The sequence below is a fragment of the Oryctolagus cuniculus genome, chromosome 18, assembly GCF_964237555.1.
Source record: "Oryctolagus cuniculus chromosome 18, mOryCun1.1, whole genome shotgun sequence".
NCBI lineage: Eukaryota > Metazoa > Chordata > Mammalia > Lagomorpha > Leporidae > Oryctolagus > Oryctolagus cuniculus.
This window is the reverse complement of record NC_091449.1, coordinates 9,869,661-9,892,932: the sequence shown is the minus strand read 5'-3', so window position 1 is coordinate 9,892,932 and position 23,272 is coordinate 9,869,661. Positions and strand designations below refer to the sequence as shown.

Below are 23,272 nucleotides of genomic sequence, written 5' to 3'. Positions count from 1 at the left end.
TGGTGGGGTGGCGGGAAGCCATCCTGAGAACGAGCGACACTACCCCCCCCCCCCCATGCCACCTTGAGTGGGGAGACACTGCAGGAGCATCTGGGTGTGGAGACGAATGCAGTCTCCTTTGGAGACTAGCTGGTGACGAGGAGGAGAAGGGAGGGGCGCTTTAGGATGCCCCTAAATAAATAGGACCCCCCCAAAATGGAAGAAAACGCAAACCTTGGAGGCACGGCGCTCCCCTCCTCCCAACCAGAAGCTGGCTGTGTTCTCCATGAAGACAGCAGAGGGCGCCCGTGAGCCACGAGTGGGGGAATGCAATCCGTGAAAACCGAAATGCGCTCGGAACCAGCGCTCTGCAGCGACCGTGGGTTTGTGTCGGCAAGCAGAGAAGGCGTCCCGGGTGGCCTCCAGCTCGCTCTGGTTCTCCAAGCTGGGAGAAGTCTGTGCTAGGGACCGGGCACACCCGTCCTGCCCTGGCTGTCCCATTAGTCTTGCCGGCTTCTGTGACACAACTTGAGGCCATTCTCCCCACTGCCCAGTCCCAAGTTTGAGCTTTGCCTCCTCACGGAGTCCTGACCAGAACCAAGCACGGCTCAGCCACCATTCCGGGCGCAGATGCTGCTGCCCGAAGCTTGGTCCCTGTTCGTGGTGCTGAAGCAACATGGGCAAGGTTTGAGGGTAAAGAAAGTTTAATCTTCGACAAAGACAAGAGAGATCATCAGTCTCAAGAACTTCCATCCCCTGGAGTGTGGACAGCCTGAGTGGGGGTCGGGGGCTGGTTTCACAAATGTGGGAGGAGCACCTCGTCTTCGGGGTAGCTCTGATAAAGGCCCGGGCCCGCCTGCCATTCAGTCCAGAGATCAACCGCCTTTGACTGGGCTGCTGTGCTCTGGCTGCCTATGAGGGGGGTCCAGGTGAGTTAAGGCATTCCCATGGCGTGGGCGAGAGGGGAAGCTGATGGCTGAGCCTTGACACAGAACACAACACGTTGCTTTGTAGCAGTGGGCCAGAAGCTGCATGTCTGTGTAGGAGACGCCCTTCTAAACATGCTGTGTGCAGCCATGCATATAGTCATCACACCGCCCCACACAACACCGTTATCTCCATGTGCAGACGGGAGACACAGTCACACAGAACTTAGGTGACGAGGCCAAGCTCCACAGCTAAGGAAGTGTTTCAGCAGGGATTCGAGTCAATGCTCTTTTTGTTTTTTTAAAATTTATTTATTGGAAAAAGAGAGAGAGACAGATCTCCCGATCTCCCATCAACTGGTTCACTCTCCAAATGGTCCCAACAGCCAGGGCCAGGCCAGGCTGAAGCCAGGAGCCAGGAGCTCCGTGTGAGTCTCCCATGTGGGTGGCAGAGGCCCAAGCTCTTGGGCCATCTTCCTCTGCTTTTCCAGGTGTATTAGCAGGGAGCTGGGTTGGAAGTGGAACACCTGAGCATCAGCCCAGTGTCACAGGCAGTGGCTAACCCACTCAGGTCAATGCTCCTATGGCATCTTCTAACACTCCAAAGGGAAAGCAACCTATAGGGCTCAGAAGCATCAGAGCTGGGATTTGAGCCAACATGTTTAATTAATCATTACTCAATTCTATCTCTTTACTTCCAAAAGGGAGTTCAGTGTTGGACTAAATAGAACAACTCTTGCAAGTGGGCTGTTTCCTCCTTCAGGCCCGAGATCAGGGTATCAGCATCACAGTCACACAGATCTAATCACGGTTTTGTCCTGCTGGAGGCTCATTAACAAACGCAGGCTGTGACAGAGACACGCAATCGTCTGATTGGTGTATTTTCTTCATTTCCAGGGTAGAATTCTGTACCTCTTACAAATACTGTTAGTTTCTTTAAAAACTGAAGTTATTGGCCGGCGCCACGGCTCACTAGGCTAATCCTCTGCCTAGCGGCGCCGGCACACCGGGTTCTAGTCCCGGTTGGGGCACCGGATTCTGTCCCGGTTGCCCCTCTTCCAGGCCAGCTCTCTGCTGTGGCCAGGGAGTGCAGTGGAGGATGGCCCAGGTGCTTGGGCCCTGCACCCCATGGGAGACCAGGAAAAGCACCTGCCTCCTGGCTCCTGCCATCGGATCAGCGCGGTGCGCCGGCCACAGCGCGCCGGCCGCGGCGGCCATTGGAGGGTGAACCAACGGCAAAAGGAAGACCTTTCTCTCTGTCTCTCTCTCTCACTGTCCACTCTGCCTGTCAAAAAAAAAAAACAAAAAAAAAACAAAAAAAAACAAAAAACAAACAAACAAAAAAACCTGAAGTTATCTATGTGTATGGAACAGTGACATTAACACTTTTTAAGTGTACACTCAGTGGAACTGTTAATTTACAAAGCTGTATAGCTGCCACACCATCTGTGGTTCCATACGGCCTCTGCAGAAGTAAGCTGATGGTCTCCAGCCCCAGCCTTCCAGCGGGGTGCGGCCAGTTGCCTGGCTGGGCTCCAGCTCTGGTCTCTTCTTTACCAACTCCTTCCCTCAACATTGTCAACCCATGTGAGATGTGCTCTTGACATCCCAACTGATTTCCGCTTCCAGGAGGAGGCAGGCCTAACACTGGCAGGGGCAGAGATGGATTGAGAGGAGAGGCTGCCCTCCCACCCACCCTGTGCAAAAGGGTGCATGTGGAGCCCAAGGCTTGGTGCCCCTGGGAGCGGCGGACACCCACCTGCCCCCATGCCCTCCAAGGGCCATCAAACCTTGTTCCCTAGGAGAAGTGGGATGCCTGCTCTGGCAGGACCCTGCTGTCTGTCCATCAGCCTGGGGTACCTCTTCCCAGGGTGGGAAGGGCTTGGGGAATGACTTATGCCACGCCAAGCTGCCCGCCCTCTCTCTCCTGGTTTTGCGCCCGATCCCCAAGATGTCATGCACTGGCCTTCATCCCTACCTGGCCGGCATCATCATCACTGTGCCATCAGCTCATCTTCTGGTCTCTGTGGCGGCTTTGCTCCAGGACCCCCTGCAGGTGCCAACGCCCCGGATATCTAAGTCCCTTTATAACTTGGTGCAAGTGCTTTGCCTACGAATGCCTCCTGATGCTTTCAGCCAGCTTTCTACATCACTCAGAACACCTAACTGTGGTGGAATGAGAAGGTGAGAAGGTGAAAAGGTCATGCCAAGATGGCCGCTGACAATAGAAACTGCCTGGCAACAGGCCGTGATTGGATGGCTTCGGAAACCACATGACAACAGAGGAAACCACATGACAACAGAGCCTGACTTACAGCAGGCCGTGATTGGATGGTTTCAGAAACTGCCTGGCAACAAGAGCCTGACTGGCAACAGGCTGTGATTGGTTAGGGCATAGACCGCCCCTTGACTGGATTGGCTGCGTTGGCTATATAAGCAGCTGTAGCAACTGAAATAAATGAGTCTGCGGGCTGCTCGCCTCAAGCCTGCTTTCACCCGACTCCCGGGGTCTGTGTGGTGACTCGGTCCGTGCCTCTTGCCCCCACCACGCTCCTCCACTCAGAATGAACCCTCTCAGAAAAGAAATCAACCTTAACACCTAACGCCATGTGATGCTGTATACTGGGGATCAGTAGCTCCTAGCACAGGTGTGGAAATCGGCGAACCCATCACTGGCATTCGAAGCTCCAAGTGAACAATGGCTACGGCCTTGTCTTTACCCCTTGTCGCCCCCACCAGGTAATCGGCTCAACCAGACACAAACCTGTGAGCCTCTGACGCTGGTGATGCTCAGCTGCCTTCTCATTCTTGCGGTGAGCCCGACCCCCTCCCCGTCTGAGACACTGGCCCCCACTCGCAGGCGCCCCTCCTTACCACTGTTGTCCCTCACCCTCAGGGATGGCCACACCCTCCCGGCCACACCCTACGCAGACCCTGCCCTTAAGTCCTTTTGGTCTCCTCACTTTTAGATCAGGCTTCTCTTGCCGGGATTGGGAGTGAGGGCTGGGGGTTTGCGTGCTGGTGCCAACGTGACTGGGCCAGAGGCTGCCTGGGTGGCTGGCAGGGAGGTATTCCTGGGCCGGCCTTCCATGTTCCCTAAGGAGACCAGCGTTTGCATTGGTTTAAGGAGAGGAGCAGAGGCCCCTCGTCTGCCCCGGTGCTCTGAGGGTGCAAGCAGAACGCCAAGGGGAGAGGCACGAGTTCACGGTCCCTGCTTGGCCGGGGCGCTGTCTCCTGTCTCAGTTGCCAGGGCTCTTGCTGCCCAGGCTTCGTGACTCCTGTAGGGACCCACATCTTGTTCCCAGGCCTCCAGTGTGGCCGGCACCATGCCCTGGCCTTTCCTGGCCTCCAGCTCACGGGTGGCAAACTGCACGGCTTCTCAGCTTCCAGAGCCGTGTGTGCTGGGGACGGTTGACATGCGGCCGGGTGAGGCACAGCCTGCAGCACCGACATCCCATACTGGAGTGCTGGTTCCAGTTCCAGCGGCTCTACTTCCGATCTGGCTCCCTATTAATGCACTAGGGAAAGCAGCGGAGGATGGACCAAGCCTTTAGGCCCCTGCAGTCATGGGGGGAGACCTGGATGAAGCTCCTGGCTCCAGCCTGGCCCTGGGCCACTCCTCAGCTCCCACACCCGTGCTGGTTATGAAAGCGTTTTTGATAGACTTTATTATTATTTTTACTGCAGTTTGCAATTCACAGCAGCATGGAGTGGCACATATGAGGGTGCCCCACCCCCGCGTAGGGGTGATGCCCACCCAAAGCCTGCCGTGTTCAGGGTCTGAGCACACAGCCGGCTGCAGATAGAAGCCCCGCGCCCTGCACTTTCGGGAAGCGGCTCTCAGCCCCAGGCCGGTCCCGCCCCCCGCGCGCTCAGCAGTACTTCCAGAGCTGGTCCTTGTTGAAGTTCTGGGTCAGGGAGCACCACTTCTTCCCGAAGTCGTTCCCGTCCTGGGTGCAGTTCCAGTAGATCATGCGCCTGAACCAGAATGGGAACACGCACTTGGCGAAGTCTGGGGAAAGAGGGAGCGGGCGAGCGAGTGAGCTTTGACCACGCGCCTCCCCTCTGCCCCACACCTGCCACCGTAGGACCCTCCTACAAGCCCCTCACTCACTCCTGCTGGTCCCCGGTCGGCCCCCGCTCGTGGGAACCCGGAGGGGTGGGTGGAGCTCCCGGGTTGCCCGCTGCTCTACGGGAGGCTTTCGGCCCTGGGCGTCCTCGTGTCCCGGCCCCCGGCTGCGCCTCCCTCGACCCCCGTGCCCTGGCTGCGCGCACCCGCCTTGGTGCAGTACTTCCAGTAGCCCATGTAGGTCTCGTTGAGAGAGCACCACTTGTGCCTCGCGTTGAAGCTGATACAGTCGTGGAACGTCTCTTTCCGGTACTGGAACGGGAAGACGCAGCGGCCGTCTAGGGGAGAGCGAGCCGTCACCCGTCTGCAGAGCGCGGCCAGGGGCTGCTCTCCGCCGCGGCCCCCTCCACCATCTCCAGCGACCGCCTGGATCTCAGAAGCTTAGTCATGGTCGTTCCTGTCCCAGGCCGCCCTTTGGGGCCTGGTCCCTCTCCCCTTCCGGTGTCCCCGACCCCAGCGGCCACGCGCACGGCTCCCCGGGCTCAGCCCAGGGCGCCTGATGGAAAACCCTGGGGAGAAGGACGCACAGCACCGGGCATACCGCCGACTCCAGGGTGCTTAGTCCCCAGCGGCGGGACGTGGTGTGGGGCGCCCTTAGCTGCCCCGGAGTGACTGCAGTGTGCAGGGGTTGCCGGTGTCCCCCGTGGGTCCCCAGGGGTGGCTGTGTCCACGCATGCAGAACCCTAGACCTCCGCACGCAAGGCAGGCAGAGCCACGTGGCATACGTGCAACACCTCGCAGCCAGTGATCCGCACCTCCGCACCCGGGCAGGGGCTTCTGTCAATCACTCTTGGCGCCAGGAACCTCTCTCAGTCTCTAACTTCTCTGGTTCCGGAGCGCCTTGTAAAGCAGCGCATGCGCTGTGGCAGCGGACATGCTCTGGGCTGCAGGTGCACCGTAGGCAGCCAGGCTGGGGTCAGGTCTCCCCTTCCCTCGTGTCCACGGCTGCAGTGGGCGTGTCCCTTGTCCTGTATATGTCAGCTCTTGGGCATGGAGCGTTGATTTATTTATTTGAATGTTACAGAGAGAGGAGACACACGGAGACAGAGAGAAAGAGAGAGAGAGAGAGAGATCTTCCATCCTCTGGTTCACTCCCCAAATGGCTGCCATGGCGGAGACTGGGCCAGGCCGAAGCCAGGAGCCAGGAGCTTCATCCGGGTCTCCCATATGGGTGCAGAGGCCCAAGCACTTGGGCCATCTTCCTCTGTTTTCCCAGCGTTAGCAGGGAGCTGGATTGGAAGTGGAGCAGCAGGGAACCATTGGCCTCCATATGATGCTGGCATCACAGACAGAGGCTTAACCTTCTACACCACAGTGCCGGCCCCACTGCCAGGGATTTTCAACCTCAGGAAGAACCTGCACCCTGTGAAAATGTTTGTCTAGGTGGCAGATGATTCCTATTTGTTCTCAAAGTTCTCCTCTGGGGCGGTCGTTGTGGCCATTTGGGGAGTGAACCAGCGGATGGAAGACCTCTCTCTCTCTCTCTCTCTCTCTCTTGCTGTGACTCTGCCTCTCAAATAAATAAATGTTTCTTTTTTTTAAGAAAAACAACACCTGATAAAGTGATTCTCTAACCAAGCACTGTCTCTGTCTGCAATATTCCTATTTTCGGTTTTCTCCATGAACTGGGAAAATGGCGTTCCTTATTAGGTTGGCACAATCAGGGAGTAGAAACGTCTATGTGGCGAGTTCTGTTTCTCTGTTTTAGCTGTGCACAAGCTGTTTATCTTACATTTTATAAAAGAACGAAGTTAACCAGAAAAATAACCGATTCCCTCATTTTACAAAATTAGGACATATGTTAATGAGTTTTTTTTATCAACTTACCTTCCACCTCTGGAAAGTGAATTATAGAATCTGAAAAATAAAAGTGGAAGCTGAAATTCACCTCATTTCTCTTAGACCTTCAGACATAAGATAAAACGGCATTAAATGAGCCTGTTAAGGCAGAAATGCACAGGCGTTGGCTACGTCTTCCACCCCAGAACACGGCAGGGCCTTCTGCGTTCTTCAACACGATTTCATCGTTTGCATTAATCAAATCTGACACATTTCTTGATGACTTAATTCCAAAGGTTTTTAAAGAGTCATCGGTGTAAAATAGGACGTCGCATTCGCCACCAAGGCCAGCTGGCCCTCTGAGTGCACGAAAGGAGTGCTGACCACTCCATGTTTATCTTGTCCCCCCTCGCAGCCAGGTCCTCTGGGCAAAGCGAGACATTTCCACCTGCTTCCTAAGGATTTAAAGTCTGAAATGGTAACATAACGTCGCTTGTCATCTTAGCAGCTTATATAACCTTTCTTTTTATAATATCACATATGTTAGAATCCTTCCAAACAGTGTTACCTACTATTGGTGGCAACAGACAGTCCCACGCCTTCCTGGCTTTAGTTGGAATGACTTCCAGATTAAGAATTCACTCAAGGGAGCCGGCGCTTGGCATAGCAGGTAAAACTGCCAACTGCAGTGCCAGCTTCCCATATGGGTGCCTGTTTGAGTCCCGGCTGCTCCACTTATGGTCCAGCTCTCTGCTATGGCCTGGGAAAGCAGTAGAAGATGGCCCAAGTCCTTGGGCCCCTGAACCCATGTGGGAGACCCAGAAGAAGCTCCTGGCTCCTGGCTTCAGATCAGCTCAGCTCTGGCCATCATGGCCATTTGGGGAGTGAACCAGCAGATGGAAGACCTCTCTCTCTCTGCCTCTCCTTCTCTCTGTAACTCTACCTCTCAAATAAATAAATAAAATCTTTAATGTCGCTCCCCCTCTTCGTGGAGGAACGACACTAAACCCTGCCTAGGCTTCATATCCGAGTCACGGCACCATTATGTTGCTCCCCCTCTTCGTGGAGGAACGACACAGGACCCTGCGCTGTTCTTTCGTCTGCTCGGCCCTCCCCGGGTTTGCTGCTGGTTCTTCCCGGGTTGGCTACTATCCCTTCCACCTCCGTGGAAGGGCAGTTCCCCCTGCCACATTCCCCACTTCCGCAGGGGAGCGGCACTCTGCTGGCCGGCTCTCTCGGGGGCTGCACAGGTGTTCCCTCAGATGCTCCCCTTAGATGTTCCTGGTGCATGCCGTCTCTCTCCTCCTTTATAGTCCTCCTCCTCCAATCCTAACTCGGCTGCCCACACGCCGAGTACGCTGCTCTCCTCCAATCAGTAGCAAGTCCTACAGTTTATTGGTTGAACTGGAGGCAGCTGTGCAGAAGCTGTTTACTTCTCTCCCAGCGCCATATTGTGGGAGAGCAGATGCATAGAATAAGTCTTAATTCCAGTAACTCAGTCCAGTCCGGGCTGCTCCCCACACTTTAAAAAAAGAGAATTCAAACACTCTTAACCAAAAATATAAATCATTAAAAATATGAATCATGAAAGGACTTTTAAAGTAAAATAAGCTTTATAATACCACGCAGGTATTAACAAGTACAAGTGTTCAGATACAGAACATTTGTACGCCATCTGTCGGTGACAAAAGCACTTTATTTCATTATGCTCTGGAAGACTCAATGTTTGCAGGAAGAAAATCACAGTATGGAGAAGTATTTAATCACTCAAAAGTACTAGCAGTAAACTGGTTGTAAAAGTCTGATTTCTATATTCTCTTTCCTTAACTCTTTTAAACACAGGCCTTATTTAACCTTATATATAAGCACAAAAGTATTTTCCGTGGGAAAAAAAAATGGTCTCTTACCAGGAAAAGAAATATCAAATGACTTCTCCAAATCTAAAAATACACACTGGGGCCGGTGCTGTGGCGCAGCGGGTTAATGCCCTAGCTTGCAGTGCTGGATTCCCATATGGGCGCCAGTTCGAGACCCGGCTGCTCCACTTCTGATCCAGCTCTCTGCTATGGCCTGGGAAGGCAGTAGAAGATGGCCCAAGTCCTTGGGCCCCTGCACCCATGTGGGAGATTCAGAAAAAGCTCCTGGCTCCTGGCTTTGGATCGGTGCAGCTCTGGCTGTTGCTGCCAATTGGGGAGTGAACCAGTGGATGGAAGACCTCTCTCTCTCTCTCTCTCTCTCTCTGCCTCTCCTCTCTCTGTGTAATTCTTTCAAATAAATAAATAAATGTTTTTAAAAACAAATAAAAATACACACTAATAAACATTTTTAAAATTAACTCACCTGCGGTTGGTGGGTGCTGACCTGAAAGATAGAAGTTTGAAATATTTGAAAGTTGTTGGAAAGTTTTGAAATTGGAATTTTGAAACAAGTTTTCCATTAGCTTTACCACTTAAGATGAATGAAATGTAAATACTTCTTCAAGTTCTATTCTAGGAAAAACAGCAACATTTTAAGAGCCAAGCATCAAAATTCAATAGTGCTTAGTTTTTGGTCATGTGATTATGGGGGGGCATTTGATTTTTACTTTTGTTTTATTTTTTGACAGGCAGAGTGGATAGAGAGAGAGACAGAGAGAAAGGTCTTCCTTTGCTGTTGGTTCATCCTCCAATGGCCGCTGCGGCCGGCGCAATGTGGTGGGCGCACTGCGGCCGGCGCACCATGCTAATCCGATGGCAGGAGCCAGGTACTTATCCTGGTCTCCCATGGGGTGCAGGACCCAAGGACTTGGGCCATCCTCCACTGCACTCCTGGGCCACAGCAGAGAGCTGGCCTGGAAGAGGGGCAACCGGGGACAGAATCTGGCGCCCTGACCAGGACTAGAACCCGGTGTGCCGGCGCTGCAAGGCGGAGGATTAGCCTAGTGAGCCGTGGCGCCGGCCTACTTTAGTTTTAACTTCATTTTCCAAATACTGCTAATAAACAGTAACAATTAAAATTAGGTTTAAAAACTATCTAAGTATTTGAAAGTGGGGTGGAGAAAGAGGGAGAACGAGAAAGAAAGAAAGAGGTCTTCCATCCACTGGTTCACTCCCCAAATGGCTACAAACAGCTGGGACTGGGCCAGGCCAAAGCCAGGAGCCAGGAGCTCCATCCGGGTCTCCCATGTGGGTGCGGGGGCCCAAGCACTCGAGCCGTCACCTGCTGCCTTCCCAGGCTGGATTGGAAGCAGTGCAGCTGGGATTTGAGCCGGTGCTCTGATAGGGGGTGCCGGTGTTGCGAGCAGTGGCTTAGCCTGCTGCGCCACAGCCCCGGCCGTCTTGCGTGCATCACGTGGAAGAGCAGTGCGTTCGGCTGTGTGTCCGTCATGCGGGTGGCGGGCGTGCCGCTTGCTCACTCTATTCATTTGTGGCTTCCACTTGGGAGCCACAGGAGCCTGGACTTGCAGCCTTTCCCTCCGACACACACTGCCCAGTGAAGAGACTTGGGGGCCTGGGGCAAGGCCCCCGCACATTGCTGAGTGTGGATGTATCCAGTCCAGCTTGGATACATCCCGGGCCTGCCACGTGGGCGCAGCCACAACATAATCACAGGAAGGGACTTAGACAGGTGTCGGCACGCCCATGACCACCAACCTCACGGGCCTCCGTCCACAGGACCTCCACCCTACGTGACCTCCACCCCACACGACCTGCTCCCTGGGTATGTCTCTGCCTCGCTTACAAAGAGAGAGCCATCGGTTTGGGCCAGTCCTTGCCCTTTATATCACGGTTTATCTGATTACGTTAGTGAAGATGTGAGTATTTTTTAAAAGATTTATTTGAAAAGCAGAGCTACGGAGAGAGGGAGTCACACACACATGCACACACACACCCCCTTCCATCTGCTGGTTCACTCCCCAGATGGCTGCCATGGCCAGGAGGGCTGGGCTAGGTGGGAGCCAGGAGCCAGGAGCTTCTTCCAGGTGTCCCACGTGGGTAGCAGTGGAGGGTCCCCACTCAGCTCTGGGTGGTGAGTAAGGATTGGGGGGTTTGGAACAACTGTATGGCATCTTCCTTTCAACTCAGGGCTCCCACCAAGACCCCTCCTCCCACTTATGCCTGGAGCCCTTATAGTAACCAACCCCAGGGGCCAGTGCTGTGGCATAGTAGGTAAAACCGCCACCTGCAGTGCTGGCATCCCAAATGGGCACCAGTTTAAGTCCAGGCTGCTGCACTTCCAATCCAGCTCCCTGCTGATGCACCCGGGAAAGCATCGTAAGATGGCCCACGTGCTTGGGCCCCTGCACCCATGTGGGAGACCTGGAAGAGGCTCTGGGCTTTGGCCTGGCCCAGCCCTGGCTGCTATGACTATTTGGGGAGTGAGCCAGCAGATGGAAGATTTCTCTCTCTCTCTCTCTCTCTCTCTCTCTCTGCCTTTCAAATAAATAAATAAACAAACCTATTTTTTTTTTTTATAAACCCAAGTCCTTCCATTTGCAGTAGCACAGGTGACCTGGGGGGCACTATGCTCAGTAAACCAACTGAGGGGCTGAGGCTGTGGGCGTCCAGGTAGACCAGGCGTCTGAGCAGTCAGGCTCACTCTGTGGGCGGCAGCCACAGTCCCCCCACATCTGAACCCAAGTGCTTCAAACTCTGGCTGACAGGATGCCACAGTGGAAGGTGGCACTGTAGAACACTTTATTTCCGGCTATCTGGAAATGGCATGGATGAGGTGTGTTTTGTGTTTCGCCTTGGGCCCCCATCCCCAGATGACTCAGAATGTGTGCAAAGATGGCAGAACGCATAAGAACCCCGAATTTGACCTGGTTCTAACGCGTTTGGAATAAAGCGGCCCTTGCAGGGTCCTGAGCCCACAGCCCACACCTGTCTCTAACCGAGGTCAGCAGCGCTGGGAGGAGTGACATCACGCCAGACGTGGGACACCTGGCTGCCCTGCGGCCAGGCCATCGGGAGGCGGCAGGAACTCTGCTCCCGGCCCCCGGCGTGGGCTCGCAAGCTCAGAAGCTCTGCCTGAAGCCACAGCCAGAGCTCAGGGGCACTTGGGAACCGCCTGAGGGGGAGCTGGACTTCTGAGAGCACGCCCTGGGGCAGCTCGGGGTGGGACTGAGGAGGCTGGGGTGACCCCGGGCAATGCCTGGGGACTCTGAGCTGCTGTCCCTCTTCCAACGTTCACATTGGAGCCCAGGGCTCTGCCGACCTTGAACCATTGCTGGTGCACCCCTGCCCCGCGGTGGATGTGCCCTGACCACACCGCCTGCCCCAGGACCTGCGGTTCTCGGGGCGTGGTGGAGTCTGTCCACGGGGACAGTCCTAGGGGCCAGGGAGCCCTCCGAGGACCCGGCCCCCCTGGAGAATTGTGCAGAACCAGAATTTTGCATGAGGCAAAAGTCTCAGCTCTGGAATGAGGTGCCCCCAACACCCCACTCTGAGAACCAAGGCGGAGTGACCCGCGCGTCTCCTAGGCGGGGCGGTGGGGACAGTTCCGCGGGCGGCGCGCCCGCCCCTGTGTCTCCCTCTATCTTCGACACTCGTGTGTCGGAGCCTTGTACATCCCAAACCCGCCACATGTGCTTTGGGGGCTCCACCATCAGAAGCCCCGCCCCCCAGCCAGGTCGTCTGGAAGAACTGGCAGCCACCCCTGGGAACCGGTACGAGGGCACAGAGCAGGGGCAGGCTGCAGGGCAGACAGGCAGAGCGGCGCCTCCGCATCCTCAAGCAAGGCCCCGGGAGCCCAGGGCCCGGGGCGTTCTCCTTTTGTGTGTCACTCTGAGAAACACTTTGTCCCCAGGAGGTCAAGTTCTGCGGGAAAACAGCTCTCAGGCCGCACCCCGACAGCGCAGACCTTGTAGGATAGTTTCACCACCTTTTTTCATATCCATCCTCTCTCTCTCTCTCCATTTCTATCACCTACCATCACCTATCTCCATCTCTAGTTATCTGTCATCTAAATCTCTATGAATCACCTGTCCATCTGCCCACCTATGTCTCATCTATTTATCTATAGATCTATCATCCACCAATCCAGCTATTTATCATCCATTGGTTATCATCAATCATCTACCTATCCATTGATCTATTACCTATGTCATCCATCCACCCATCCACCGATCCATCCATCCACCCACCCATCATCCACAAATCCATACACCTATTATCTATCTATCTAGCTAGCTATCTTTCCTCCCTCCCTCCCTTCCTTCCACCCATCCATTTATCTATCTATCCATCCATCTATCCATCCACCCATCCACCCATCCACCCACCCATCCAGGCACTCGAGCACCCCAGAGTGAAGGGAGGGAGCTGCTTGGTGACGAAATCACACAGCTTCTGCCCGTGGAATTTCCTGATCGACAGCCTCATTTTTCCATCTACACGGCTCAAACCCTTCTCTCTGTGTGCATGTCCATGCACTAAGCTCCTGGGAGCCACAGACTTTTCCTTTCGTAGGGCACATGAGGCTGGTGGCGGGGGTAGGGGCGTCCCCTCCTCGGGGTCTCACACTTCACACGGGGCAGAGGCTGTGCGAGGCTCGTGTTTAAAACCCCCAGCCCCTGCCGCCCTCACCTCACTCCTCACCTTCGTAGGGAGTGCTTGCCGCACCGTGGAGTAGGGAGGCCCAGACGAGCAGCACCTCCAAGGGCCGGGCCATGCTCCCCGCTCCCAGGACTGCTGGCCCAGTGGCTTGGCCTTGGGATTTTATCTCCCTGGGACCTGAACACGGGGTCCCACCTTCTCCTCCTGTGCCCTCGCCACCCCGCCCCTCTTTGGTGCCCAGCCTCCTCCTCCTCCCCCTCCTCTCCTGGAGCCCTCCCTCCTCCTCTCCCCTCTCCTTCCTTCCTTCCCTTCCTCACCAGTCATCCTCCCCCCACCCCACCCCAACAAAGAGCTGAGCCACCTGCCTTGCAGAGGGAGAGAGACATAAAGAGAGAGCCTGAGGCATCTGGCATGCGGTGGGGACCAGGACAGGACGAGTCCTGGGGAGGAAGTTCAAGTTGCTCCAGGGAGAGAACCCTCGGGGAGCACGGGGGCAGCCATGCGAGGGGCCTCGCACAGCTGGGGGGGAACAGAATGAGATCAGCTTGTGTGCGTGCACTCTTTGAAACCCATGAGCAGTATTTTCCCAATGTGTGCGTATTCACAAGCCCCTGGGAGGCCCTTTGTGGATCCGTCTGTCCATCCGTCTGTGTCTGGCACCTTGGCTTCTTTGTGAGTCAGGGTTGAGGAATCCTCTGGGGAGGTCGGGGAGGCTTCCTGGAGGAGCACCAGTAGCTCTGTGTGTGCTCGGGGATCTGCCAGCCTGGGCCACCAAGCTGGGCGGCTCTCCGTGGCTCTCCGTGGCTTTCTGTGGCTCTCTGGCTCACCTGGTAGGCAGCCTGGACACCCTGCGGATGAGCAATGCAGCCTCAATGGTCCCCTCTGTTTCCAGCTCTGAGTTCTGAAACAGTCTGCTGTGTTCTTCATGAGAATGAATTAAAGTGAAATAGAATGAACTCTTAAAAGTTTTTTTTTTTTTAATTTTTATTTTTTGACAGGCAGAGTGGACAGTGAGAGAGAGAGAGAGAGAGAGACAGAGAGAAAGGTCTTCCTTTTGCCGTTGGTTCACCCTCCAATGGCCGCCGCGGCCGGCGCACCGCGCTGATCCGATGGCAGGAGCCAGGAGCCAGGTGCTTTTCCTGGTCTCCCATGGGGTGCAGGGCCCAAGTACTTAGGCCATCCTCCACTGCACTCCCTGGCCACAGCAGAGGGCTGGCCTGGAAGAGGGGCAACCGGGACAGAATCCGGCGCCCCGACCGGGGCTAGAACCTGGTGTGCCGGCGCCGCTAGGCGGAGGATTAGCCTAGTGAGCCGCGGCGCCGGCATTCTTAAAAGTTAAAAATGGCTATCATTTTGGCTCCATTGTTTTTTTTCCCTTAAATGAGGAGCTCCTTTGGAAAAAATGGTGGGAGAAAGTCCTGCTTCCAAGTTACAGCTGTCAAAACTCAGAAATCTGTCAGATCAGTTCTCAGCTGTGTGGCTTGTGGTGCTGGCACCAAGCATGTGCGCGCGCGTGCACACACACACACACACACACACACGTGTTCATGGAAATGGGTACCATGCCAAACCAAAAAACAGTGCGAGGATTTTTCAAAAAAAATTTTTTTTAAGATTTATTTACTTATTTGAAAGGCAGAGTTACAGAGAGGCAGAAGGAGAGAGAGAGTAAGAGAGAGTGAGAGGGAGAGAGGGAGGCCTTCCATCCTCTGGTTCACTCCCCAGATGGCTTCATCTGTTGGAGCTATGCCAATCTGAAGCCAGGAGCCAGAAGCTTCTTCTGGGTCTCTCACATGGATGCAGGGGTCCAAGCACTTGGGCCATCTTCTGCTGCTTTCCCAGGCCACAGCAGAGAACTGGATCAGAAGTGGAGCAGGGGCCGGCGCTGTGGCTCACTTGGTTAATCCTCCGCCTGCAGTGCTGGCATCCCATATGGGTGCCGGCTTCTGGTCTTGGCTGCTCCTCTTCTGGTCCAGCTCTCTGCTGTGGCCCGGGAGTGCAGTGGAGGATGGCCCAGGTGCTTGGGCCCTGCACCTGCATGGGAGACCAGGAAGAAGCACCTGGCTCCTGGCTTCGGATCAGCACAGTGCTGGCCGTGGCGGCCATTTGGGGAGTGAACCAATGGAAGGAAGACGTTTCTCTCTGTCTCTCTCTCACACTGTCTGTAACTCTACCTGTGAAATAAAAAAAAAAAAAAGAAGAAGAAGAAGAAGTGGAGCAGCTGGGACTTGAACCGGTGCCCATATAGGATGTCAGCACTGCAGGTGGCGGCTTTACCCTGTATGCCACAGTGCTGGCCCTTCAAAAGTATTTTTCTTTTTTATTTTTCAGATTTATTTTATTTATTTGAAAGGCAGAGTTATAGAGAGAGAGGGAGAGAGAGAGGTCTTCCATCTGCTGGTTCACTCCCCAAATGGCTGCAATAGCCAGGGCTGGGCTAGGTCAAAGCCAGGAGCCAGGAGCTTCCTCTGGGTCTTCTACATGGGTGGCAGGGGCCCAAGAACCTGGGCCATCTTCTGCTGCTTTTCCCAGGTGCATTAGCAGGGAGTTGGATCAGAAGTGAAGCAGCTGGGGCTCAAACCGCTCTCCATATGGGATGCTGGTGCTGCAGGTGGTGGCTTTACCTGTTGCGCCACAGCACTGGCCCTGGAGCAGAACCTTAAACAGGACTCCTGGATCTATCTATGTCTATCTATCTACAGCATATCTGTCTATCTTTCACCTGTCATCTATCTATATCACCTATCACTCCTCTATCTAAATTGTCTTTCCATCTATCATCTATCGATCCATAGATACCACAAATATCATCTATCTACATCATATCCATCATCTATCTGTATCTATCATCTATATACCTGTTGTATCTATAATCTATCATCCATCCATCCATCCACCCACCTACGTACATACCCACCTCCTTATCTATCTTCTATCTATCTCTACCTACCTTCATAGCCATCCATCCACTCAGCCATGTAGCCACCCACTCAGCTGGTCACCTACCTACCTACCTACCTTAATCTATCTATCTATCTATCTATCTATCTATCTATCCATCCATCTATGATCTATCTATCCATCTATTTTTTTTTATTTTTTTTATTTATTTTTTTTTGACAGGCAGAGTGGACAGTGAGAGAGAGAGACAGAGAGAAAGGTCTTCCTTTGCCGTTGGTTCACCCTCCAATGGCCGCCGCGGCCGGCGCGCTGCGGCCGGCGCACCGCGCTGATCCGATGGCAGGAGCCAGGTACTTATCCTGGTCTCCCATGGGGTGCAGGGCCCAAGCACTTGGGCCATCCTCCACTGCACTCCCGGGCCACAGCAGAGGGCTGGCCTGGAAGAGGGGCAACCGGGACAGAATCCGGCGCCCCGACCGGGACTAGAACCCGGTGTGACGGCGCCGCTAGGCGGAGGATTAGCCTAGTGAGCCGCGGCGCCGGCCTATCCATCTATTATCTACCTACCTATCATCTACCTGTCGATTTATCTATCGTCAATCTGCTATTCATCAAGAGAACCCAGGGGCCGGCGCTGTGGTGCAGTAGGTTAATCCTCTGCCTGTGGCACCGGCATCCCATAAGGGCACCGGTTTGAGTCCTGGCTGCCCTCTTCCAATCCAGCTCTCTGCTGTGGCCTGGGAAAGCAGTAGAAGATGGCTCAAGTCCTTGGGCACCTGCACCCAAGTGGGAGACCTGGAAGAAGCTCCTGGCTCCTGGCTTCAGATCGGCGCAGCTCTGGCCATTGCGGCCATCTGGGGAGTGAACCAATGGAAGGAAGACCTCTCTCTTTGTCTCTCCTTCTCACTGTCTGTAACTCTACCTCTTGAATAAATAAATAAAATCTTTTAAAAATGCATTAAAAAAGAGAACCCAGAAGAGCTCTTCGAAAGTCACAGAAACCTGGGAGGGTGTGAAAAGTGGGGTACAGGGGCCCCCACCGAAAGGGCAGGAAGGCCCACTAGAAACACAATGCCAGCCACATGCAATGGCGTACCTTTCATGACAGGTGCAATTTATTTTAATTATAGTCTGCAAACCCCATGGTGTCTAAGTGATCATCATTCCAACAGGATCCCGGCAGGCGGCGGCAGCAGGGAGGGAGGGAGGGGGGCGGTTCTATGGACGACGCAGGAGGGTCAGGACCCACTGTGTTCCAGTGCTCGGGGCCACGTGGCTGCCCTCCGCGGGTGCGCGCCAGAGGGTTTCCTGAGCGGGCACCGGCAGCAGGCGCTTCCGCGGCACTCGCCATGGTCCCGCGTGGGGACTTCCCTCTGTCCTCAGGTTCTGCCCCCGTCGCCCTCCGCGGAGACCTCACCTCCCCGCTGCCCCGGCCTGGACCGCTCCTTCCCCAGGCTGTGTGTGGCTGACTCTAGGTTTTGGTCCCAATTGCACCTGCTCGGAGAAGCCTCTCCTGTCCACCTGCAGGAGGCACCTGTCAGGTGCCCTCACCCTGTCACCTGCTTCTTGTACTTGTACATCATCATAGGGTGAGACACTTAATTTATTCGCACTGGGAACGCTCAAGATCCCCTCTGTTAGGAATTCTGAAACAGCCAATTAATTGTTGTCCACTGCAGCTACCCTGCTGCGCTGCAGGACCTGCACACACACACACACATACACACACCACACACACACACACACACCAGGGCCCGCCAACCCCCCTGCAAGATCTCCAGATGGGTTCCGCCCGCTCGGCTGAGCATCGGGAAACCACGCCCACCTGCCTGCGGCCCCGCCCCTTGCTGGCCCCCGGGCAGGATGCCAGAGCCGAGCACGCCCCGGCAGGGAACGCGGGGTCCAGGCCAAACGCCGCGGCCGGTGCTCCGGGAACAGCCGGGTCCTTGCCTGCGTGTTCCCGACGTGGGCGTTTGGCTCGTTTTGTCGCTTTGTCGCCGAGTCACCGTCTGGAACCACCCACCCGCAGAGGCTCTGCAAGGCTTCTTCCCGGAAGGCCCCCCGGGGAGACCCAGAGCTCGGGTTCCTGCAGGTCCCGGGGTGGGAGGCGGCACCTGCGGTGGGGGTGGGGCGGTGCACAATCCTGGGGTGTCAGGACAGCGGCTGGTGACAGCAGCGGGGCAGAGTTTGGAGGTGGGGGTCGTGGTAGGACCGGGTGGAGGATGTGGATTAATAAGCCCCTCCCACACTTCAGTCCGCTCCTGCGGCTGTGTCTTGGCCCCACCCACCCACACCTCCATCCACTCACGAGTAGCAAGCCCTCACCACCTAGGTGCCTACCACCGGATCCCACCTCTTTTTTTTTTTTTTTTAAGATTTATTTATTTATTTGAAAGAGTTACCCAGAGAGGCAAAGAGATTTTTTTCATCCATTGGTTCACTTTCCAGATGGCCGCAACAGCTAGGGCTGGGTCAGGCTGAAGCCAGGAGCCAGGAGCTTCATCTGGGTCTCCCACCTGGGTTCAGGGGCCCAAGCACTTGGGCTGTCTTCTACTGCTTTCCCAGGCCATAGCAGAGAGCTGGATCGGAAGTGGAGCAGCTGGGACTCGAACTGGTGCCCATATGGGATGCCGGTACTGCAGGTGGTAGCCCAACCCTGCTATGCCACAGCGCTGCCACCGAACAACATTTTCACAACTGGGCTGAGCCAGATCTCATACCTATTCTGAGAGGCAGGGATTTTTTAAATAATATATTTGTACATTTATATATAGAGTTATACTGTTACACAATTTTTAAAAGGTGGGGGGGGATAGAGGAAGGAAATACAATATATTCTTAGAATTATATCTGTGAATCTGTTAAAAACTGATTAAAGGGGCCGGTGCTGTGGTGTTACAGTAAAGCCACTGCCTGCAGTGCCGGCATCCCATATAGGCACCCGTTCGAGTCTCAGCTGCTCCTCTTCCGATCCAGCTCTCTGCTACGGCCTGGGAAAGCAGTAGAAGATGGCCCAAGTGCTTGGGCCCCTGCACCCATGTGGGAGACCTGGAAGAAGCTCCTGGCTCCTGGCTTTGGCCCATCCCAGCTGCAGCCATTTTGAGCATCTGGGGAGTGAACCAGTGGATAGAAGACCTCTCTCTCTCTCTCTCTCTCTCTCTCTCTAACTCTGCCTTTCAAATAAACAAACAAATCTTTGTAAAGAAAAAATTGATTAAAAATAAAAAGTACATGTAATATAAATAGATGTTCTTTTTTCCTCAAAGATTTAGTTATTTATATATTTTTCAATTTGAAAGGCAGTACAACAGACAGACAGAGAGAGAGAGAAAGAGACAGACAGACAGACAGAGGTCTTCCATCTGCTCGTTCACTCCCCAAATGGCTGCAACAGCTGGGCCAGGCCAGAGCCAGGAGCTCCATCTGGGTCAGGGGCCCATCTTCGTCTTCGTTCCCAGCACAGCCGCAGGAAGCCGGGTCAGACGCAGAGCCCAGGACCCGCTGTGCCACAGCGTCGGCCCCCGTAGGTGTTCTGGTCGCGAGGTCTTCCTCAGAGGCGGGAATTACCGTGCCGCGCTCTGCCCGGGAGCAAATGAAGCGGCCGTGGTTGGAGGACTCGGACCCGGCCTGCACCTGCTCTGAGAGCCTTCATCCACGCCGCGGCCCTTGTGTCACACAACCTCCCAAGCCTCAGTTCCTCTCCTAAGGGAAGCAGATCTCGTGCGCCCGCTGCTTGGGTTGCGGGAAGGAGAAGAAGTTGGCTTAGGACATCTGGCTGCAGCGGGCATGTGGCCACCAGGTCAGACCCAGCACCTGGAGGAGGCAGGGCCTACTGCGCAGCCGGGATCCACGCGGAGGGCCCTGGGGGCTGTCTGTGTGGGTTGGAATTCAGGCCCTGCAGTCTGCTTGCTGTGTGCCCGGCCTAGCTCTGCCTGCACGTGACCCCAAGTGGCACAAGTGGCACGGAGGGTCTTGAGCCCGGAGGCTGGAAACTGCTGACTCCACCAAGGCCTCTGGCCTCGTCTCCATCACACCGGAGGTGAGTGTGCTGCGAAGTGATGGAGAAGATTCAGAAGCCGAGAGCCAACGGATGGGGCCGCAGCAGAGGGAGGAGGTGGCACGGCAGGGGTCTCGGGACAGGCCTGGGGTCTGGGCCCCGGCTCTGCTGTGCGACTGTGGTCCAGCCAGCTCACCCCTCGGGCTCCTGCATGCTCTGATTTTGTGAAGTCATAGTTGGCTGGATTATTCCCCTTCTGTTCATACTTGCAGGGAAATGCGTGCAGCCTGCATTTATCCAGCCACCTGGACATTCCAGGCACAGGGTCCACACACGGACCAAGACCGAAGCTATAAATCAACCGCAGGCTGTCTCCTAGGAGTGACAGGTGCAGGGACGCGAGCTTCAGACCGGCCAGTGCGTTGGTGGAGATGACTGTGTAAGCCAGAGCCTTGGCCTGGACGGCCCGAGGTGCCAGGGGGGAGTCCCAAGAGGGAAGGCTGAGAAGAGAGGGAGGGCTTGAGCCACGCCCCCCAGCCCGGGAGAGCGCGTGGTGGTGAGAACAGGAGGGCAGCAGGGTCTGGATTATGGAGGATTGAGACCCAGCTAAGAGGATCAGGCCATCTGCCGGGAGACTCTGCAGCTGGCTAATAGCCTTCATTATGTGTGGATTCTTAGCTACAGCCCCCTCCCCTCCCAAGGATGACCTTGACCATAAACAGGGCATCCGCCCTCCCCCGCCTCCTGCAGCTGAGAAGCACGGATGGTGATGGCGGCGATGCCAACAGCTGCTATTTGTGAAAGAGAGGGGAGAGAGAGAGAGCGAGAGCGAGCGAGCCAGCCACCTGCTGACTCACTCCTCCAGTGCCCACAGTGGCCAGTGCTAGGGCCAGGTCTCCCTCGTGAGTGGCAGGGACATATCAGTGTCAGGCTGCACATTAGCAGGAAGCTGGAGTTACAGAGTGGAGCTGGAACTTGAACTCAGCAGTCTGATATGGAGTGCTGGCAGCCAGGCAGCCACGTGCCCACCATGGTGCTGTTGAGTGGTGGGAAAAAAAAAAAAAGACATTCGGTAGGCTCTAATTCTCATTTGCATATTAATACTTCTGATGAATTGACTTTAAATTATTCCTTATCTGTTTATTTTTAAATGATGAAAGCTTCACTAGAGAAACATGTTTAACATGACTTCCTGTCATTTCTTCTTTTAAAAAAGATCATTTTGGGCTGGCGCCGCGGCTCACTAGGCTAATCCTCCGCCTGTGGCGCCAGTACTCCGGGTTTTAGTCCCGGTCGGGGCGCTAGTTCTGTCCCAGTTGCTCCTCTTCCAGTCCAGCTCTCTGCTGTGGCCTGGGAGGGCAGTGGAGGATGGCCCAGGTCCTTGGGCCCTGCACCCGCGTGGGAGACCAGGAGGAAGCACCTGGCTCCTGGCTTCGGATTGGTGTAGCGCTCCGGCCGTAGCAGCCATTTGGGGGGTGAATCAACAGAAAAGGAAGACCTTTCTCTCTGTCTCTCTCTCACCAACTCTGCCTGTCAAAAAAAAATCATTTTATTTACTTGAAAGACTGAGTTAAGAGAGAGAGAGAGAGAAGGAGATAGATCCCATCTTCTGGTTCACTCCCCAAATGCCTGCACTAGCTGGCATGGGGTGGGGACCTGGAAGCTCAGTCCAGGGCCCCAGCACAGGTGACAGATGGCGGGGACCCAGTCGCTGGAGCCCTCCCCTGTGCCTCGCAGCCCTGTGTCAGGGGAGGAAGAGGCACCTCAGGGGTCCACTCGCTTCGCTTGCATGGGACCAACAGCTTCTTCCCCGGGTGCTGCAACCATGTGGTCCATGACAGCAGGAGGAAATGCTCAGTGTAGACCCAAGGTGAGGGGCGGGAACCAGAGTCTGGGTTACGCCCCCTGGCCCCTGTGGGTTATGGAAGGGACAGCGTCCATGTGCATGGCCCAGTGCTGTTCTTGCAGATTAATAAGGAGGAGGCCGGCACCGCGGCTCAATAGGCTAATCCTCCACCTGTGGCGCTGGCACACTGGGTTCTAGTCCCAGTCGGGGCGCTGGATTCTGTCCCAGTTGCCCCTCTTCCAGGCCAGCTCTCTGCTGTGGCCTGGGAGTGCAGTGGAGGATGGCCCAAGTGCTTGGGCCCTGCACCCCATGGGAGACCAGGAGAAGCACCTGGCTCCTGGCTTTGGATCAGCGCGGTGCGCTGGCTGCAGCGTGCCAGTTGCAGCAGCCATTGGAGGGTGAACCAACGGCAAAGGAAGACCTTTCTCTCTGTCTCTCTCTCACTGACCACTCTGCCTGTAAAAAAAAAAAAAAAAAAAAAAAAAAAAAAGGAGGAAAAAACCACAAAGTATAGATGAAAATGGACTTGGGGCTGGCATCGTGTGCAGCAGGTGAAGCCACCGCCTGTGATGCCGACATCCCATATGGACACCCGTTCGAGTCCTGGCTGCTCCACTTCTTCTTCTTTTTTTTTTTTTTTTTTTTTTTTTTTTGACAGGCAGAGTGGACAGTGAGAGAGAGAGAGAGAGAGAGACAGAGAGAAAGGTCTTCCTTTTTTGTCATTGGTTCACCCTCCAATGGCTGCCGTGGTCGGCGCGCCATTCGGATCAGCATCGTGCTGATTGAAGCCAGGAGCCAGGTGCTTTTCCTGGTCTCCCATGGGGTGCAGGGCCCAAGCACTTGGACCATCCTCCACTGCACTCCCTGGCCACAGCAGAGAGCTGGCCTGGAAGAGGGGCAACCGGGACAGAATCTAGCGCCCCAACCGGGACTAGAACCCGGTGTGCCAGCGCTGCAGGGGGAGGATTAGCCTAGTGAGCTGCGGCGCTTGCCTGGCTGCTCCACATCTGATCCAGCTCCCTACTAATGTACCTGGGAAAGAAGCAGCAGTTGGCCCAAGTGCTTAGGTCCCTGCACCCACCTGGGAGACCCGGATGCAGCTTCTGGCTCCGAGCTTCTACCTGGTCCAGCTCTGGCCATTGAGGCCATTTGGGGAGTGAACCAGTGGATGGAAGATTT

At 55.1% G+C, this 23,272-nt stretch overlaps 1 protein-coding gene across 2 annotated transcripts; it reads right to left on the bottom strand.

The window, feature by feature from the left end:
• Nucleotides 1-4,555: 4,555 nt before the first annotated feature.
• Nucleotides 4,556-13,570, bottom strand: LOC100341494 (binder of sperm protein homolog 1). Of its 2 annotated transcripts, XM_008252600.4 has the most exons (5): nucleotides 13,392-13,568; nucleotides 9,154-9,174; nucleotides 6,862-6,891; nucleotides 5,181-5,312; nucleotides 4,556-4,917 (listed from the first exon to the last, which is right to left on the bottom strand). In XM_008252600.4, the coding sequence occupies exons 1-5, from the start codon at nucleotides 13,462-13,464 to the stop codon at nucleotides 4,778-4,780; spliced, it is 396 nt and encodes a 131-aa protein (XP_008250822.2). In that variant the 5' UTR covers nucleotides 13,465-13,568; the 3' UTR covers nucleotides 4,556-4,777. The 2 variants fall into 2 exon arrangements, with proteins under 2 accessions (XP_008250822.2, XP_008250823.2); XM_008252601.3 differs by lacking the exon at nucleotides 9,154-9,174 and having other exon boundaries at nucleotides 13,392-13,570.
• Nucleotides 13,571-23,272: the final 9,702 nt, after the last annotated feature.

Excerpts from the sequence above, each read along its gene's own strand:
- LOC100341494 (XM_008252600.4), bottom strand. The coding sequence starts at position 13,464 with ATGGCCCGGCCCTTGGAGGTGCTGCTCGTCTGGGCCTCCCTACTCCAC. Across the intron at positions 6,892-9,153 it reads TCAGCACCCACCAACCGCAG|ATTCTATAATTCACTTTCCA; the intron begins GTGAGTTAATTT and ends TTTATTTTTCAG. Across the intron at positions 5,313-6,861 it reads TCACTTTCCAGAGGTGGAAG|ACGGCCGCTGCGTCTTCCCG; the intron begins GTAAGTTGATAA and ends GCTCTCCCCTAG.